This window comes from Amblyomma mixtum, chromosome 2 (genome assembly GCF_055824585.1).
Source record: "Amblyomma mixtum isolate Tamu chromosome 2, ASM5582458v1, whole genome shotgun sequence".
NCBI lineage: Eukaryota > Metazoa > Arthropoda > Arachnida > Ixodida > Ixodidae > Amblyomma > Amblyomma mixtum.
Window position 1 is genome coordinate 113,350,098 of NC_143013.1, and position 20,592 is coordinate 113,370,689.

Sequence of the window (20,592 nt, forward strand, 5' to 3'; positions counted from 1 at the left end):
AAGCGCAATTTCCCAGAATGTGCCGGGTCATCTTTCCGTGTGTTGAGGTCCCATAATGGCTGAGCGCACAGGAAGTGAGCGACCACGTACCTTTTTTACCGGTTGGTTCCCGGTGACACCAAAGCGCCCCTCACGGCCGTGGTAAATGCTCAACCACAATGACATCTGTAGTTGTGCAGGGAAGCCAGACTATCAGGACGCGAGACGTCTGGAAGGAGCGCCTCTCCAAATCCAGCCTCCTAAGCGGCCGAGAATCTGGCCGGAGGACACTTGTATCCGTCTGTGCCGGGGCGTTCCCGTCCGACGCACACAGGGTGCGCCCTCCCAAAGAGCAGGTCGGATGCTTCGAGGTTTGCGGGCTTCCATTGTTATAGGGTTAAGAGAGTTCCGAGTGTTGCAGCCCCAAACCAAGGGCTGAGCGACAGGCCAGGTGGTCGCCTCGTACATGTTTTACCCGCAGGTACCAGGAGAAAGCTTGCACATATTGGAGAAAGCCAGGAGAAAGCTTTTACATATTGGGGAAGACGAACAAGTTTTTTCTTTCAGAACGCTGTCTTCACGATTCTGCAGTTTTTTGGTATTTGTGGCATAACTAGGGAGCCGCGACTCCTTTTTGACATGGCCATGAAAGTGGATACTCCTAGGCTTCTTTGGAAGCCAGTGGGTCGCCAGCCGCTACCCAGAGAGTGCGCCTCCACCACATGAGTGATGCAAGCCGCCAGAACACTGTGGTGTCCTCGGAGCCAAGTAACGACTCCTTCACCGACGACGAGTTCGTACCGGTAGTTAGCAAGAAGGTCAAGCGCAGACTGCGCAGGTAGTTCGTCCTCATGATTCCCGTGAATGACCATCAGGCTACGAAGTACCCCGGCGCATACTTGTTTGGGCCACAGGAACCATCCCGCAATCTGAGCCTCCTGAACGGGCAATACACCTCGGTGCATCTGGAATGACTATTACCGGGAGGGATCAAAGACGAGAGGAAACCCCTATAAAACCATTGTCGACGCTATTGTTAAGGAGCGCAGCGCACTTGAATATTTGACCACCATCACCAAACTGCACAATATTAGTGTACGCTGCAAGACAGCGCCACTACGGCTGGCATACATCGCCATTTTTTGACGCCGATTTGCCGATGTTAATCAAGCTGGCGAACAACAGCATTTCAATAATTCGTGTCCAGTCCTCGGAAGGTCTGAATGCATCAAGCTGACCTTCAAGGGTGACTGTATACCATCCTACGTGAAGGTTGGACACTTTCGACAACCAGTTCGACCTTTCGTCCCGAAGCCGCTATAGTGCAGGAGGTGCATGGGGGTCGGTCACTTGAGCGGCTTCGGAAACAAATCTCTCATGTGTCCGAGATGTTCCGAGCCATACAGCGGCATCCCGGCTCCTACCTTTTCGAAAGGAAAGGAAATAAAGAGAGAAATGAAAGAAATGAAAATGAAATCTGCCGCGAGACTACCTTGGACTTCGCCATCTGCCTTGGCCCTCAGGGCTCTTCCTCAAAAGACTGCTCCCATCTCAAGATCGCTCCAATCGCAAGACTGAACGGGCAGTACTGAATATCCGCTACTGTGAATGAAGCCCCGCACCTCCCGCATTCGTGGTGGATGCTCATGCTCATTCCTCTACGCATTAATCACGTTATAGCGGCAAACGTACAGCATATATAAGAATAAACTGCCCACTCTCCACTTAATTTTTGAAACTCCTCCGGCAAAAAACATTACCAAGGTCAAAATTAGTGCACTCATCTTTGATTTGGGACCGTGATCATGTCACTTTAATCCATAAACTTGAAATGGTTCAGAATAGTGCAAGGCGTTTCACTCTTTCTAGCTACAGTCAAACTGCCAGCGTAACACTGATGAAATCGTATCTAAACCTGCCTAACGGAGCGGATCGCTGATAAGTCTACAGCCTGTGCCTCTTTTATAAAACGATCATCCTCCCCTACTAGCACAAGAATTTAATTCGTCAGCAATTTACATATAGCCTAGTCGCGGCGGCCATCACAAAACAGCTGTTGCCAAAACTGCGCTTGCCAGGATTGCATAGGCCTTTGAATTATCTCATCCGAAGGGTGCCAACAGTCACCGAAACCAAGAAACGCCAAGGGAAATGATTGTTTTTTTTAATGTGATGTCAATCAATAGAAAATGAATGTACCAATTACTTTATGGCTGATAGATTATTGATTAAAAGTAGAAGACAAACAGTCACATAAGGCCTGTGTAATTGATCACTGTTACTTTGTTAATCCACTGTATTAACCTAATCCCCTTGATAATGCTTCGGCCCTGAGACTATGTAATTAAATAAATAAAGGCAAAACCCTTTGTCATGAGATATCGGTGCGGGTTAAAGCACAGCACGTGGTCGGAAGTAATCCGAATTTCTGCACTACGACGACCCTTGTAGCGCCTCTCTGGGTGGTGGTGGTGGTGAAAAACTTTATTATTCAAAGAGAGCTTGAGGGTTAAAAAAAAAAAAAACCCTGCTGCATGGTCGGTATCCTTAGTCCGGGACACCGCACGATGAGGCCCCGTCTCGCGCCCGCTTGACCAGAGCCCTTTGGGACTCCAGCGTGGAGCAGTTGAGGAGGGCAGTCTCCCATGCCTCTCGGGTGGGGGTGGGGGAAGGGGGAAGGTGAGGATTCTGAGTGCATGCCCACACCATGTGAAAGATATCGCAGATCTGTCCACAGTGCGGGCAGCGCCCATCTGTGTTCGGATCGAAGTGTTTTGCAATGGCAGGACAGAGAAGGGTTCCTGTCTGCAGGCGCCGCAGAGTTCGCTCCTCTGCCTTACTCAGCCCTTTGGCAGGTGCCGGGTAGAGACGGTGGCTGTCGGAATAGTGAATTAGGATTTCGCGGAACCGCAGAAGCGGTTTATGAGCTTCTGAGCCAGGAGAGCTAGGATGAGGAGCCCGGTGTGTGAGCGCTCGGGCGGCCGCATCAGCGGCCTCATTGCCTCGAATACTGCTTTTCTACTAGACCGATTCCACCACATGCGCCTGCTGTCTACTCTGCGTTTGAACTAAAACTGGAAACTTCACTTAACGAAGGCTGTAGGTAGGCTGGTTTCCGACGGTTGATAAAACTGTGACTGACTGTGTCCTGCTATTATACATTTCGCCCTTCATACGGCACTTAGGATTGATTAAACCTCATAAAGAAGAAACTACACTGCCATCAGGTGTCACCCCAGTAATTATCATATTTACAACTGTCCAACCCAGAGAGGACACCCTACATAAATCAGATCTGGGATGGGTGTCCTCTCTGGGTTGGACAGTTGTAAATATGATAATTACTGGGGTGACACCTGATGGCAGTGTAGTTTCTTCTTTATGAGGTTTAATCAATCCTAAGTGCCGTATGAAGGGCGAAATGTATAATAGCAGGACACAGTCAGTCACAGTTTTATCAACCGTCGGAAACCAGCCTACCTACAGCCTTCGTTAAGTGAAGTTTCCAGTTTTAGTTCAAACGCAGAGTAGACAGCAGGCGCATGTGGTGGAATCGGTCTAGTAGAAAAGCAGTATTGCCCCTAATTGTAGCTAAATATTCTTTTCAGTGAATCCGCAAGCTGTAATCGACAGTCGCCAGAGTTAACTGGCCAATTCTCGAGTAATTTGAAGGACTCATTTGTTTCAGCAATGATCTGTTTGCTACATATATGCTGCCTTCTCTGATCTGAAATCTGATTTTACGCTTCGCAGTTGCAGAGCGTCTAAATCAACAAAGCTCAGCACACATACGCACACAGAAAGATTGACTGCGAAGTCGAGGATAATAAGATCACTTGCTTAAAATCCCGCTGAATCTTTGTTTTTACAGCCGACTACCCCCCCCCCCCCCCCCCTTCCTTTCTTTGGAGCCAGGTGCTTTGATTTTGTTTGATGAATGAGTAAAACGTAAATATGCAATTACTGTGATTACTCAATACACTTTCGGGACCATAAAAGAAAAGTGCTGACGTTTTTAGAGTCCGTATCACAAATAGTACTTCGGGCACTTTACTAGAAGTAAATAAAACTGGAATCCCGTAAGGAACGCTGCGTGCAGATGAGCTTGGCATGATTCCTAGCCAGACTGGCAGCTGAGACCGGCAATTCCGTTCTGTGCTCAGGCCGTTCTGGACCATGAAACGTACCTGATGAACATGACTGAGGCGAACGCGAACCCTACGCGAGAGCCTCGGTGGGAGCTGGAGTACAAGGCGAAGAGCGCCTGGGCCATGGCCTCCCTACAGCCACAAGAGTGGGATGCCCTATTACAGAGGATGGAGAGCGATGTCCGGCTGTTCAACAAGTTCTACAGGTGAGCCCCTGAGGAACAGCAGAAGTAGTTGTTTACGCTTTACATCGATAACCTTATGAGTTTCCTTCGGTGCAAACGGTGTTGCCGTCGGTGTACGCTGCGGCGTTGCATGTGGTACCCAATAACTGTATCCGGCAGGTCACAGAGAGCGTTGCTTAGAGGAGCCCATCTCAACCAATATGTAGGTGTTTTGAACATCGTAGGGGGCTACAGCGCGAAAAAGACGAAGGACGAAGAGAGAAGGCACACAGACGAGTGCTGACACGAAACTCAGTTTTTTATAGAAAAGAGGAAACATATATACATAATAAACACGTGAACAATCAGAGCAAAGAGCATTGGTCCAGCAACATCAAGATCCACAATCGCAACATATGCCACGTGGCGAACTCCGATCAAAGGCACCCCTGAGAACCCAAATGAAAAAAGTCAAGAATTATCTAAAAATGATACTTTATCAGCTAATGCCAATGAAGGCTGGCTGACACACTGTGACTCCTTCTTTCTTACATAATAAGCTTCCATATTTTCCCTGGTCATTTTATCCCGGTGGCGAAACAAAATTTTTGTTTTTGTGACCAAAGGGCGGCACTTTTCCTGCTTCTTTTTATCGTTTTCTTTCCCACAATCGCGGCAGTGATCTTTAAGATGTGATTATCTGGTGTCTGAAAGTGAGTTGGCGGTTTTGAGAATATAGTGCAGCTGCAACACGTCGTCAACTATGCCACCGTGCACTACCTTTCGAACACCAGCTAGACCACTTCTCCCTTTGGCGCAAAACACCCCCTCCCCTCCTGCATAAAGCCCTGATGTAGAGCAACGCATCCGTGGTGTGTTGGATGCACTGGGAGCTCCGAAGCTTTGGACGTGATTTCAATTTTCTTCTCACGCAACAGCTGCATTTCCCAACTTGTTTCTGGGTTGTTGCCAAAGTGTTCTTTTGCTTCCAGCCTGTGATAGTCTCTAATTTGGTGGAGAAACCTGACTGCACGAAACTGTTTGGTACAGGCCTTTGCTGACTTTTCTAGGGCGAGATGAATAAATTGAGAAAGTTTCGGAAAAGCGGACATTGGTTTGTTCTTCGTGACGTCACCCATAAGAGATATCACGATTCAAAAAGAATATCACGATTCTGTACAGAGGCTAAGAGGGAGAGTATCGAAGTCTGTATGCTTGCACCCGAGCTCTTCGTTTTCTTTCTTGCCCAGGTTCCACCGAAAACAGGATCCCCTTGCAAAGCCCTGCGACTCTTCCTGTCGTCGAACCTTGCTCTGTAAGCTGCGCACGTCGAAGTCGGCTGACCTCAAGGGATGCCTGCTATAGTGAATTAACCATTATGAATACAGAACGCCCCCTTGGTTCAACAGTTGGGAGAGGAACGTGAGATGAGACATTTAACTCACTACAAGTCCGGACAGAAATGCTACACATGTGATGAATCTTTCCGTCGTATCGCATATGCCGCTTGGTTTAACATTGTCGGTAATCATGGGCGAGACGGTTGCTTTATGCACTGAGCAGTGCCTGACAAAGTGTGGCTGCGATGTCATTTTACTCGAGCCGGTGTTTGTGGTTTTGTTTGTTATGTGCCAACGCGAGACTTGCTTCCCAAGGACTGAAACGAAAATGAAGAAATAAATATTCAGCGCTGTTTTTCCTGTCCTATCGCCCAGTTCACTCCTTCCATACCCTTCCCTTTACCCTCTCATGGGGTTCCTGGCTGTCATCGGTGCAGTCTGAAGAATAACTCGCCTTGGTGAACTAAGCGCTGGATGCACAGAGCACTTGACCTGCCCTCTTAAATAAAATGACTATCTCTCTTTCTGCCCATTTCTTCCTTCTTGTTTAATTCGGTATGCGGTAAAAAAATATCTCGCGAATACTGTACTAACGCTGCAAACCACACGATCCTCTGAAATGACTGTGTAACGTTGTTGCATTTTTCAGATTCCTTCAACTCTGCTTTCGTGTCATCATCGTGAAAAAGCCTGCGTGGTCTTTCTTTCTCTCTTTCTTTCTTTCTTTCTTTCTTTCTTTCTTTCTTTCTTTCTTTCTTTCTTTCTTTCTTTCTTTCTTTCTTTCTTTCTTTCTTTCTTTCTTTCTTTCTTTCTTTCTTTCTTTCTTTCTTTCTTTCTTTCTTCTTTCTTTCTTTCTTTCTTTCTTTCTTTCTTTCTTTCTTTCTTTCTTTCTTTCTTTCTTTCCTTCTTTCTTTCTTTGTTTGTTTGTTTGTTTCTTTCTTTCTTTCTTTCTTCCTTTCTTTCTTTCCTTCTTTCTTTCTTTTTATTTGTTGCTTAGACATTTGCCTAAGGGGCTGAAGCTAAAGGCACAATGTTGCCTGACAGGGCCTCAGCCCCCAACTACATGACAAACAAACATACAAATTACAAAAGTCCGGCGAGCCGGTACAAAATAGTATTGTTGATAAGGAAGAAGAAAAAAACAAAATAAAAAAAAAGTAGGCACAAAAGTAAGCGTTATACAGAGGAAAATACATACGGAAGAACATACACAGGAAAATACATACACACTCAGCAAAAAAAGACAAAAGCGCTTGACAAAAATTTGGATCATAAATGTACGATGATTATATAAATAAGAAACAAAGACCAAGACATACATGAAACACTACATCAAATAACAAAGTTCTACTTAAGGCTTTTTCTAGCCTACTGAAAAACAAGGCATTATGGACATTTAAGCACAAACAAGAGAACAGAGATGCGAACACAGAATCAGTAACTGTGAAGAAAAAAAAAGAAATCTGACTGGCGCCGAGATTTCTAGCCAGGCTGGAATCCTGTGACGAGGAGGAAGAAAAGAGCCATGCGACGAGCCATGCGATTCGATGTGTCTTTTCCGTCCTGTTCCATTACATGGACAGCGCTAGAAATGTAGATTCCATCCCGATGCAATGAGTTGTGTTGTGCTTGGATTTATGGCACAAACGAGTGAGGCTATCATGCGCAAAACGCGAGGTAAGAGGGCTGTTTTTCACTTGACAATTTTTTCAATGTATACTTCGTTCAGAACATTCTTTTCCCTTTAAAAACCTAAAAATGCAAAGCAAATCAACAAGACCGCTTTCACCGAAGTGAAATGTTGGATGGAACGGAATCTGTTCATTGTAAAACAGAAGTAAATGATTTTCCCTTAGTGTTTGCACTTTCCTGCACAAAAAATAACATGGTTTACTGTTAGCTCATCGACGCATGATTCACATAAGCGTTTATCTTGTTTTTTTTTCAGTATGAAGTTTTTAGTAGGGCGTGTGTGCTCTATACGAAGCCGGCAGAGAATTATTTCCTTGAAACATTCCTGTACGTGCAAGACTTCAATCCACCTAAAACTGGCTTTGCCAAGAATAGTTTATTATTTTCTTCGTTGTTTCAAGGACTCTGCCATTTTATGTTAATTTCTGGTGTACCAAGTTCATGCACTTCTTGAAGGGTATATTTAAACAGTATCGACAGTTCAGTTAGTTGGTATAGCATCACGGAAAAAATAGCGCACTCAGGACAACGGACAAGGAAGACCAAACAACAAAAGCGCTTACTCGCTGCAGGGCGTTTATTCAAAAAACGCCGAAAAAAGAGAGAAAGAAGCATAAAAACCAGACAGAAACAAAGGCCATCACACAGGCGCATCAGCATAAGAATAAGGTTTCGTACAGGTGCAGTGTGGGATCTGTATGCAAGCGTCGTTTGAGTGAGAAAAGGACGGCCACTGTTTTCTGTGGAGAAAAATGCAAACCATTTCTGTCCGTCCATGTTTGCTTTTTATCTATCGTGACCCGCACTTGTCGTTCGCATGTTGATGTGTTGGAAGAGGTGCAAGCTAACTGAAGACCGTCTACACAGGCTGAACACATAAAGAGCCTTGGGAATATTTTGCTTGTAGAATTCATTTTGAGAACAAAGAATGCCGTGTTGAATATACATCTTTGAGGTACTGCATTCTCCTGGATAAAATTCCTCAAAAGGATTGAGCGTAGGTGTACATGAAGTGAATGACTATAAGATGTCCTTTAGGCAATTCAACAATCCGCCGCGGATGCCAAGCTCGGCCAGGTCCTGAAGAATTACGAACCTCCAAGTGTCAGAGACTTTCTCTAAATAGAGAACGCAGCAAGACATGATTGTTTATGTACAAAAGCTCCTCAGACAGTATTTTCAAGATTAACTAGGTGGTCCGTAGTGAAGCACGTCTTTTTAAAACCACATTGATGAACATGGAGAAGCCCACGGGCTTCTAGCACAAAGATTTAGGTTTAGGTTTATGGATCCTTACCGTCTCCAAGCGACTCAGACTATGATGGACGCCGTAGTGAAGGGCTCCGGAAATTTTGATCACGCGTGGATCTTTAACGGGCAGTGACATCGCACAGTACACAGGCCTCTAGACTTTCACCTCAATTGAAATGAGACCGCCACGGCCGGAATCGAGCCCACGCCTTTTGGATTGGCAGCCGAGCGCCATCACTCAGCCACCGCGGCTCGTACAAACGTTAATCTGATATTCAAGACTGTATCAGACGATTTATAACTACTAAGACCTAGGTCGTTTTCGCGGTTTTAAAAAAAATGGAGCAATAATGGCTTTCTTCCAGGCTTCGGGTATGTTCCCCGACACCCAAACTTTGTTAAAAAAATTGGCGGGGGCTTAGCTTTGTTTAAGCCTGGTAGGTTGCGAAAGCCAGTGCAGCGCCTCTAACGCACCGCGTCTAAAGGTCACGCGTGGCTACCGGCTGCTGTTGCGCGACGACTGGACTTATACCCCTGCCACACGGTCACTTTGGATGCTCATTGAACTCGATCTGCGTCGAGATTTTCGAGCTCGCTCGAACCATCAGGTGCAACACGGGCATTTTCAATGATCCTTGAGAAGTTTCCGTCATGTGCGTTAGGTGGCGCCAATGTTCCTCCAACAGCCATAACAAAGTGATGTCTAGCGACACTGTGCAGTCGGGGTCTAGAGGTACAGTGGCTGCAAGGGTACTAGAGGCTAGAAGTTTTGACTATAGTCGGATACAACTTAAGTCTGCAGTGAAGCTCCTCCCACATTCAGCCTCCGCGCACAGAATTCCTCCACGACGAAAAAGTAGTGCGCTGCTTAAACGTTTCTTGTTACGTAAACAAGAAGCTTATCACAAGAAAAACATTATGGCTTCCTGAGTTTTGATGCGTGGATTTTTGGAATAGTAAAAAAATTAAAAAGCTGATTTCGTTTACAGTTGCGATTGCCCAGCGGAGCAATACCAGACGCCGTGGACCGCGGCCCAGTGTTAGCAACTGCTGTTTTTTTAAGTTGTATCCTACTATAGTGTCGTGAGCAGGCGCCCTCGCCAGCTGCCGCGCCGAAATCTGTTTCGATGCTAGCGTAGGTGGCGCTGTTCGCGGCAGGCAAGTTAGGCGAGCCGAGAAGACCGATGCCGCCGCCGCCGCAGCTCCTCGTGTCGCTCGTCGAGTGAAAGCGCGTCTTTCTCGTTTGTTTTCGCTTCGCTCACTTCGTTCCTGATTGCCTGGAATGTTTGTGCGCAACGCATGACAACGCATTTGATAAAATGCGTTTCTACCTAGCCTTCCAGCAGTTCAGCGATGAGGTTTTGAAAGGACTTTTTTTTTTACAAGGATAAGGTCGACAAAATTTTCCGTACTACTGAGCCAACAGAACGATTGGTGAAGCTCATAGAACGCTGATATTTGTCATGGCATCAAAGGTGCCCTCCAAAGGGCTTCGCCCAGAGTAAGCAGGTGCGAGCTTTCTAAAGAATTTCTAGCTTTTTAGAATGAATGGGAACGGTACGCCGCTCAGCACGGCGATGGATTTCTAAGTGGAGGGACTGCCCTCGGACTTCGTGTGACGCTGAAAAGCACACTGTCACTAGTGAATTATGTGACGCGTCATCACTATAAAATACAAATATCTCCTGACAGCCAATTTGAGCCATGACAAATTGGAGAATTTATTTGGAATTGTAAGACAATCATTCGGCTGCAATGACTACTTCTCCAGAACAGTTTTTGCTTATAGTAAATAACCTTGCCTTCTACAACTTGGCAAGGTCGCCAAGGAATGGAAATTCACCAGCTGAGGTTGTGAGTTTTCTTTTGCAGCTCTGTGATGTAAGGAAAGAAAAGGTGGCACAGATAACGAGCCTAATCGATGATCTCTTGGACGAGGGAAATCTCGCACATGCTTCAGCAGTGCTGCAAGAGCAGGACAGCATGTTTGACCATAAAGGCTGTGTAGAAAAGAAAAGCGACAGCCGACTCATTTTTTTATATGTCGCTGGCTGCGTTGTCAGCAAATCACTGAAAATATTCCCATGCCCCTTCGCATGTGCATTTTGGCTATCTTGCCCCTACAGGCTGATGAAAATTCGAATGCCTCACTGACGAGGCAGGATGACCATGGAGGTTTAGCGCATTGAAGTGCTAATAACTGCACTAGAAAATGCATTCACTGCCTTTTTCAGCAGAATCAAGCTGCATATGCTGGTAGCATCATGTCTTATTTACATTTTCTACAAGGCAGTGAACTCCAAGAAGTTGGCTGCAGCGAGCACTCCCGCGCTCTTACAAGGGATATGATTAAGTTTTATGTATTGACGTGGTAGCATTTTTTTACCAAGGAAAGATAAGGCGTCCAATAGCGGGAAGCAAAAGCTGCTCGAGGCGGTGCCAATGAAACTGCCTCAGTGAAATGTTCCTGCAAACATTCCGTTAATGTGTTCTGTTCCCTTATTTATGTGATTACATTAATGTATTCGGGGCTGTAACGACCATCCGCGAGTCGTGCCTTCCACACGTGAGGCCGTAATTTCGCTCGGTCGCTATACGAGACACGCTCAAACTCTTGGATAACGAGCCTTTCTTGTTTTTGCGCATGTCGTGTTGTGCTCGTTCCTTTCCCTTCGTCGCTGTCTTGTTGCACAGTTTTGCTTTGTTCCTTTTTCCGCTAAAATGGGTAAACCAAAGCATAGGAAAGCAAAAATATAACTGCTCGCGGCCTCAACAGTCTGTGTCCACCTGACGCAGTAGCTTCGAAAGTGGTTTGCTGAGAATACCGCTTAGACCGACGCCGCATGCACCGCAGGACATATGGAGACTCGTATTATATTTTATGCTTTGACCAGACGAATATCGCAGCCGTTGCAGCGCGATGCGCTCAGCGAAACGCGTTTCCCGGCATTGCTGTCGAGCGCGCGCACAACACACCTGCTAGCGGCAGCGCCATCTGTGAGCCGTCATTGCAAATCATTTCCACTCCGCTGGCGCGTTCACGACACTAGTCAAACCTTTTAGCCTTTATAGTCGGGGGCAGCGGCAGCCAAATCTGCAGCCAGACGTGTAGCGCACCTCTGTACCTCTGCTGCTGTGCGATGGAACCCGAGGGTCCGCAACGCCTCCGCGATTTCTGCGTGGACTGCGGCGTTTCTCTTCTGGCTGTCTCGCGCTCGCTCCACAGTTTGCGCGTCGACGAGCAGGAGGATGACATGTTTGTTTACACTGACGGCGAAGCTTAGTGCGTGGTGTCGAGACTATTTATAAATATGTTTGCATATAAGCAGGCATAGTGCCTGAAAACGTTCTGTCTTGCTTACTCAGTTACAAAAACATTTGTGGTTTTGTGTTGTTAACTAGTGTTTATTTTTATAGCTTCGTGAAAGCGAGAGTGCTTTCGATTGTGCTTTCAACGTCAAGCACTCTTGAGGAACCGGTATCGAGTAAAGCAGGATCGAGCTCAATTGCGCTGGAAAGTGGCCGTGTGACAATCGTCGATCTGCATTGAGTTTGATGAGCATTGGCTCAATGAAGATCGAAAGTACCCGTGTGACAGGGGTATCAGTAGCCCGTCTCTCACCCTGGTATGACGTCACATTATGACGTTATTAGGCATGGTATGACGTTGGAGGTCATTCTAAAGGTCACACGTGGCTACCGGCCGCCGCTGCGCGACGACTCGAATTGGTAGCCCATCTCTCCCCTTTGTATGACGTCACGCTATGACGTCACTACGCACGGCGTGACGTGATAGGTCATTCTAAAAGTCACGCGTGTCTACCGGCCGCCGCTGCACGACGACTCGACTTGGTAGCCCATCTCTCACCCTGGTATGACCTCAGAGGTCATTCTAAAGGTCAAACGTGGCTACCGGCCGCCGCTACGCGAAAGGCCGTTCATGAGCGTAGTATTGCTTTCGCATTAAAACTTGAAAATGCCTCTACGGGCGGTTCCGAGAGATGGGGAAACATCTGATAATGTATTTCGTAACAGCTGGGTGCAGTCTGCTTACCACCGGACAGTACTCTACGGATTTCTTGAACTGTAAGTAATATTGTACTGGAACTTATGGGCAGTCTGTTGTTCAGCTGCTTTTTTTTATTTTATAAATGATTCTGTGTGGTGTGAACTGGAAACTGCAGAGAATTGTTCACCCAAAATGTCTGCTTGTCCTTTTATATTTGTGTTATGACGGGGGCTGTCGTAAAAAGTGTTAATAGGCAGGAGGTGCCATTTAGCGTCCAACCTTCTCCCACATTTTTTTTGAAGGTGTTCAACTGCCAATAAACAACATGTAACTTTGCCGAGAAGTTTTTTCAGCATTGCGACGGACATATCGGGTTTTCGTTTTCGTGTTATGAACCTACATGAAATTCTCTTGTGTTGAAACTTTGTTGTGCTGTTGCTTGCTCAGACTCTTTTATGCACCAAACTTTGTAATTTTGTTTTACTACTCCAGATGTTTGAAGAATAGTGAGGCTCGCAGCGGTAATAATACAGTTTGTGAAAAGTTCATTATTTTCGTCCACATTGCGATTATCCTAAACTAATAAGGCGAAAGCCTTTAATGGCTCATTGTCCCGGCCGTCCGTCCGTCGGCGTTACTTCCAGCCCCTGGGGTGCCTCATCGACCATGACGGGCGTCGACCGAGATATGTGTGACAGTCACTGCCTAATTTCCTTTCCTCAAATACAATTTTAATTTTCCTCATTACCGGTTCTCTTTCTATTTCGTTTTCACTCCCACTTCCTCCCTTCCTCTACAAACGGATGACGGGTGTCCACCGAGTATTGTGAGACAGTTACTGCGTAATTTCCTTTCCTCAAATACAATTTTCATTTTCATTACGCCCCTCTTTCTCTTTCTTCTTTCACTCCCACTTCCTCCCTTCCTGTACGGTGCGGTTCGGGTGTCCACCCAGATCACAGAGAATTACTGCGCCATTTCCTTTCCGCAAAAAGCGTTGCGTTCAAAGGGCAAGGCATCGCGCCGAACGGGTGGTGGCGTTCGATTCCGTAGACTCCCTGGCAGCGCTACAACACGCTGTCGCGTTGCCATCCTAAAGGCGAAGCTTAAGCGTCATTAATAAGCAGTTAATTAGTATTAGTAATTAATAAGTTATTAGTCATTCATTAGTAATTTGTCACTACTTAGTAATTTGTCATTAATTATGTGTGACGTCACCAGTGCCACAGAGGCAGTCAAAGTTGAGCGGAAAACGCTTTCGCCTTTACGCACTTTAGACACTCAAAGCGCCCCCTGAATTTAAGCTGGCTTTTTCTCTAAACAGTGCCTAGTCGGCTAAATATAGCTTCCAACGCCGTGGTTTTGTTCGAATGACTTCTGGTGCTGGTCTTGATTAGTACAGAAAGGTGATCGTTCCCATGTGGCTCTACGATGATGTTATATTTAAAATCGCTGTACTATCAGCGTCAAATGAAACGCGAACAAAACAACTAGAACGCGAGCACAAAAAATCAAGCATATTAGAGGCTGGAGATGAAATACAGGCGTGGGCTATTAACATTTCAGAAGAGCGGTCTTTTGGGCTTCGATGGGAAATTCAACTGCTCATGTATATTGCCTCCCTGGTATAATATCTGCGAGTTGTGCTGTTCGCGTTTCAATTGGCTTGTTCGCGTTTCAATTGACGCTGATAGTACATATATGCTGCACTAAAAGGTACATCTATATAGCTCATTTTCCCCGAGATCGGGAAGCAGTATGTAGATTTACCAGTGTTCAGTAAGGAAATGTTCTTACATAGAATAAAATCGGCTATTATTTCGCCTGTTCATTCAGTTTTTTAACACTTACCCAAAGCCATGAACAGCCAGTAATATACCCACCTACAAGATACGCCTCTGGTAGCTGATCTAGAAGGTCTCCAAAGATATGCACGGGTACTCGGAGGTGAGGTTCTAAATGTAGTTTACAGCACACTGCTATTATTTTGTGTGTAAGAAGAGTGGATGCTACACCTTCAAATTTAGTATTCAGTACAAGCTCATTAGATGCGGCGTCATTTTTTACTATGATGGCAACGTCGCCTGAAAGCCAGCTTGCCTTCTGGCGGTCGCGACGAGAGACTATAGATTTCTTCTGTATATTTGTGTGTTGGGGACCTGAGTTTGTTTCCTGTATACATACGCCCACAGGTGGAAATGTGGCTAAGGTGTCTTTTACGACGTTTAAGTTATTTAATGATCCTCTCTGCAGTGATGGTATGCAGAAACGAAACATACTTCAAAAAGCTGAAAGCACCTGGCTGCGCAGCAGGACCAGAATCTATCATTGGCACCGCCGTACCAGAACCCAGTGCACCATCTACTCCGTTTTGTACCGGGCAGCAAGCTATACCACGCTCTCCACGCGGTACAAAGAAGCGTCATAAAAGGAGGCCAAAGAGGCTCATTGAGGAGTGCTGAGCGTAACCAAATAGAGGAGAGGTGTAGTGTTGTGTGTTACAGTTTCGGTTTCAACACCTGTACTCCAACCTACATGGACATCACCCCGTGCAAGGAATGCTGGGTGTGTGTGCGTCCGGCGAAGGAAGCCGGTGGTGTGACCATGATAGCAGAGATGTAATCTGTATTAATCGAAAGGAATAAATGCTGGCCAGATGTTACGCTCTCGAATCCGATGTATTAGGACTGACATGATTTTTTGGGGATGTATTCCGGAAACTTAGATCCCTGTTTGGTCGGGGCCCGTAATTGGAATTTGTCCCCTTTTTTTTTGTTCAAGAGAGCTGCGCCACCGCTGCAACGGAGGTGAGTTCGAGGTTACGTCCATCGCCTCACTAAAGACGGAGAACCCACGGGTGTACAGTTGTAGGCCTCTCCCACCGTCCTAGAGGCTGTCTGTCCCTTTTTCGAAGGCGGCAGGGCAGCTTTCTCTGCGTCTGTCTGGAGCGCGGATGACCCTGCCACCGGCTCACTGTGTGTGGCCCGGCAGGTGCCGAACCTTCATGGGGTGCACCACCCCGTCACACCACATGGGCGAAATTTGTTCCTGCTGCGAAAAACAATGTGCCTTGTGTCTGTGTGAATCGCGGACGTCCTTCTTTGAAAGTTATACATTTTCTTTTGTTTGTATGGTTATTATTTCCTGTTCTTTCATCCTGGTCGGAAACGACGTCGAGTACGCGGGGTTGTCCCCTTCACAGTTCGCGTACAGTGGTGCAGCGTTGCAGTTCACGAATTCGTGATCATTTAATGCACATTTTGCATAGGCTTTGCGGCTGCAACAATTCTGAGAGCCATGGCCGAAACTTTGGCCGTTGGAGCAGCTTCGAGTATTCGCGACAAAGGGTCATAAAGTTATTTTCAGATATCCAACTTATACGGATTCTGGAAGCTGGCTATAGAGGCAAAAGCCAAGACTGTATGCTTTGTGGGTGTTTCCTTATCATCTTTAGGGATGTTTATTCAGTGGACTTTAGAGATGTTGTAGCCTCTGAGACCTTCCAACATTTCGTCTTCGGTGAGAATCAGGAAATCATATTCAGAAATCGCACCTTTCACTGTGTTCACGGATCGCTGCACACTAACAGAGGGAGCGATGTTTCCAAAGTATGTTATATTTGGAAGTTTCGAATATTGTGCTTGGTGACGGATTCGGAAGAATAGGTCGGCGCTGTCTAGTTTCCTTACCTTGTAGGAAAGGCCCAGAGCTTCAGTCAGAGATTGAGAAACTATCAATGGAGATATTTTCCTGACTGCTTTTTCTGCTTATTCGTTGTGTAAAATACCATACTTTGCAATGTGTTTTGCTTTTTTTTTTCGTTAGGAACTGAGCTGTTATCTTCGGTCCGCACTCTTCTGTGAGAGCGATCTTTTTGTGGCAGAGGGGGAGCCATAAAATTATGTGCGCTTTGGCCATGGCGCCAGCCACCCACCAAGGAGCCGAACGAGGGGACGGGGCAAGAACTTGCAAGGAAGCCTTGCCCTCGCCAGCTGTAGGCCTCAACTATGACTCAATATGATATGGCGCAAGGTAGGGTAGTTGGCTACACAAGCGTCACCGCAGCCGCCAGGAAAAGCCAAGTAGTAAGCAAGAGACAGGAGAGTTGTATGAAAGGTGTGAGAAAATTAAAGCTAGAGGGGAGGATAGGAAAAGGTGACTGCCGATTTTCCCAGGACAGGTCAGGCCGGATCTTTCGTGGTGTGTTGTGTTGCCTCTGCCGAGGGGCAGTATGGGTCCAAACGCTCGTCATCAGCTCAAACACCAGGATCCTTCTTTCTGGGGACACCGCGCTGCCACGCATGGCTATACGTGGGTGGTCGGGTCCGTGGTGGCGTACGGCTCACCATCATCTCCCCGTGTCCCTGTGGATGGTTTGGAAACCGGGGTGTCGCAACTCACCATCACCTGCATGCTGCTGATGCCTCTGCGGGGTCAAGTTGCAATGAGGGCCAGATCGGATCAAAAAGAGCAAAAAGTGCGATTGTCCTGACTTTAGAGAATAAATATGTTAATATAAACAAATATTTTATTTTCCCAACATGCATGGAGACAAAATGGTCGGCTTGTGATTACCGCGCGCTGGCTATTTAGCAGGACACCATGACTGTAACTATGTTTCTGCCTGCTCACCGCCTGATAAAACACAGCCTTTACTTCAACGCGGTCTCATTAGCAGCCACGTGACAGACGAGTCACATTCGGTGGTAGGGCAGACCGTGGCGAACGTCATGCCTTGCGGGAGCAGCTGGATATAGGAGGCAAAGTGTTATATTCCAAGTTACGCTAGGTTTTCTTAAATTGTTACGACGGTATGGGCAAGGGCTATGCTGCAGATGAGCGAAACGTCAAGGGCTGGAGTCAAGATGTAGTTACCATTGGGGGCAGGTGGGGTAGAAGAGAAAGACAGAAGTGGCGGCATTGGAGGGCGGGCGGACAAACTCGACTATAGAAAGACCGGCACAGATGGAGGTGGCGACTTCGCAGAAAGTACTAGCAACAGCAAGTGGATAATTGGAAGGAAAAGGAAGAAAGGAAGGTCAGGGTCAACGATACCTGCGGCGCACGCGACGAGGGCTGTGTGTAGTCCGACCACCGGAGGTACCCCGCCATCGGCCACACGGACGACGGCTGTTGGGTTGGCGTCAATACATTTCTGAGGCGGCGGCGTTGTGTAAACTCATGACGGATAATTGGGCACCCGTATCGATCAGGGCTGTGACAGGGACTCCATGAACGTGAATGCTGAGCGAATTACGGCGTGCATGAAGAGGTAAGCGAGGATTTTCGAACCGGGTCTGTAGCGCAGCATCACGTTCAGACGCTGCAGTGCCTATTTTTCCGTTTGGGAGCGTCCGCTGGGGCTAGGAGAGGGGAAGCGACGGCGTCTGGATGAGCGGTACTGGCTGCGCAAAGAAAGGCGGCGGGGGTGGGCGGCTCCAGCGGGGGTGGGCGACCACTGCTTTGTGGTCCTTAAAGGATCCTTACTGACTCGGTCGGTCTTAGGTGTGGCGAAAGCCGGGCTTGTAACCAGCCCAGGAAGGCCTGAACCAGAGATTGTGACAGTGGCGGGCGGTGTGGCCAACACGAGAACAGTGGAAACAAATGGGCCTTCGATCGCCTGTCCACCGGTTGGAAGGGTTACGTCGGCGCAGGGCGAAGTATTGACGTCGTCCATATGTGATGTAAGAAATGTCGGGAGCTTGTGAAGAAATCTTGAGGCTGACAACCTCATGACCACCCAGATTATCAAATTCTATGCTGAAAACGTCTTAGATTAGAGACATGGCGGGAAACTGGTAGTCGGCATCACGTCTGCAGAGTGGCAGAGGACATGAACTCAAGTTCCCGTCGGATGATGCAGATGGCACTTTCAGGCAAGGCTGAGAGTTGTCGTGGTCGCAGATCTTTACAGGAAATGTGGCAGGCTTGTTGAGGAGGTGGGCAAACTGCGGACTAATACGGCTGCTTTTGGTTTGCTCGAAGCCTCGACATTCCTTATTGATGCCGTCAACCATTGGACAACTTGTTAAACCACCAGGTTGAACGTGTCGTTTGCAATTCCTTTCAAAACGTGGCTAACTTCGTCCGATTCACATATTTTACCGTCAGGTCTGTGGCAAAGAGCCAAGACGTCTTGAATATACGGCACGTAATACTCGGTTGAAGTTTGCATGTGTCTTAGCTGGTCAGCATCTTCTTGTGTCTCGAACGAAACCCGAACGGTACCTCTAAAAAAGAATATTACATGGGAAAGCATGAGGGTCGGGTCCAGTCGGTTGCACGTGCTCACACGTTCATACATGTTGGGCGAATCTTCCATGCAGACGGCGTCTGCGCCCGAAAACGTACCCGGGTAACGAGGGTTGGTGAGCACGACCGCTGGCGTGGCAGGCGTCGTCGCTTGCTGCAAGGTTACTTAGGGAATGGCTAAGTAGCCGAGCTGGCGTCCGCTGCGTAGCTCCGTTGTCTGCTGTATGTGTTGGGGAAACCTGCACCTCCACCAAATATGTAGCGGGGGGAATATATTGTCACGTAGTGGTGACTGCAGTCCGGTGAACAGGAACACAGCGAGAATGTCCTCGAAACGAAACTCTTTATTCGGGCTGACTTGCGCCCGCAAATAACTGAATCACTCGGCGGCGGCGTAGCAACAAGCGTGCTCGGCGGTCGTCGAACAGAATGACCACCGCTGTCGGCCGGGCTCTTTTTAATGCTGATAGCGAACCTTCGAGATAAAGCTTTAGAAGTTACTAGAACATTCTGGCACAAACTAGAAGCGGCTCCGTCCGGATGCGATCAATCGAGACAATTCTAGGCGCGTCTTGCGTCACAAACGAAGCGATAAAGCGGCGTGCCGGCAGCCTTGAAGCATGAACAAATAAACACAACAAACAAACGCTACAAAGATTCGCGGCAATATTTAGAAGCATTTACAGGTCAAAGATTACGGCAGCCGGGATACAGTGCCAAGCAGACCAAGAGTCCATCGTAGTCTTCGTTCGTCTTAGACTCGTGGCAACCGTGCCTCTTCGTCGTTGTCGTTTCCCGGTACAATATGATCCGAAAAGTAGAGAAATTTTTTCGCGGTTGCAGGTTTCGGTTTGAAAGGTTTTAAACGAATCCAGCCGCACAAAATTCTTGAAGCTCCGCTGTCGGAGTTGCTTTCGTTAAGGCGGGGGTACCACGGCGGCCATCTTGGACAAGACGTTAGTTGAACCACCAGGGCGGCTCCACTTGTCCGTGGAAGCGAAAAAGCGCTCCTTCGAGACGGTCTGGTCCTCCTCTCTGCGTTACCTTGACCTCCTCTCCCTCGCGTTGTGGCAGAAGGAGGCGGTTAGTCACGGAGGGGGATAAACGCCATGACAATGACGACCGCGCTCGAACGTGTTTGGCACACGGGTACTGCTTCTTTCGTCCCTACCCACCCCTTGGCGGCCCTGCCGTGGTGCCTGGCGATTCTTTTTTAGGAGGCACTATTTCGAATGTGACCTTTTGCGGGGCTAGTTGATGTGACATTGTGTTCAGTTGGAGTCAGCGCCCGTCCTGTCCGTCTTTCTGTGTGTTTTGTGTAGAATTTAGCGCTGTTTTTACTTTCCTGAACACGAAGTCTCTATATCTGTGACATTTACAGAAATTATATTTTGTTTCCATTTTTTCCAGAGTTGTACACGTTGTTTTATAGTTATTCTTTTCTCATGACCCTGACAAATATTTTGATGACTAGCAGCGGCAGCCACGGCAAGCAATATTACAAAATAAAGCTTCGTAGGTTCCACTGGCATCCATAACAAAGGGCCACAAGACATCTATGGGCTATGGCCTTCGTAAAACTATGGATGATGTCGAAATGGATGCAGCGGAATAGTAGATGACCTCTTGGTTTCAAAGGGTTGTTGCCATGCGTGTTGTCACAGCCTTTTCTGCGGTCAAAGGCGCGTGGCGCGTAGCTTGTGTGCTATTGATTCCCGTTCACCATACAAACGTTTATTTAGCAATTCCAGGAAAAA

At 47.3% G+C, this 20,592-nt stretch overlaps 1 protein-coding gene across 2 annotated transcripts in view; it reads left to right on the plus strand.

Moving 5' to 3' along the window:
- LOC149360621 (sphingomyelin phosphodiesterase-like) overlaps positions 1 to 5,995 on the plus strand; it is a 132,041-nt gene extending 126,046 nt beyond the window's left edge. For both annotated transcript variants that reach the window (XM_089572413.1, XM_089572414.1), the window contains exons 12-13: positions 4,143 to 4,333; positions 5,542 to 5,995. In XM_089572413.1, the coding sequence (XP_089428539.1) occupies positions 4,143 to 4,333; positions 5,542 to 5,656 (306 nt within the window). In that variant the 3' untranslated portion in view covers positions 5,657 to 5,995. The remainder of the gene's footprint in view (positions 1 to 4,142; positions 4,334 to 5,541) is intronic.
- Positions 5,996 to 20,592: the final 14,597 nt, after the last annotated feature.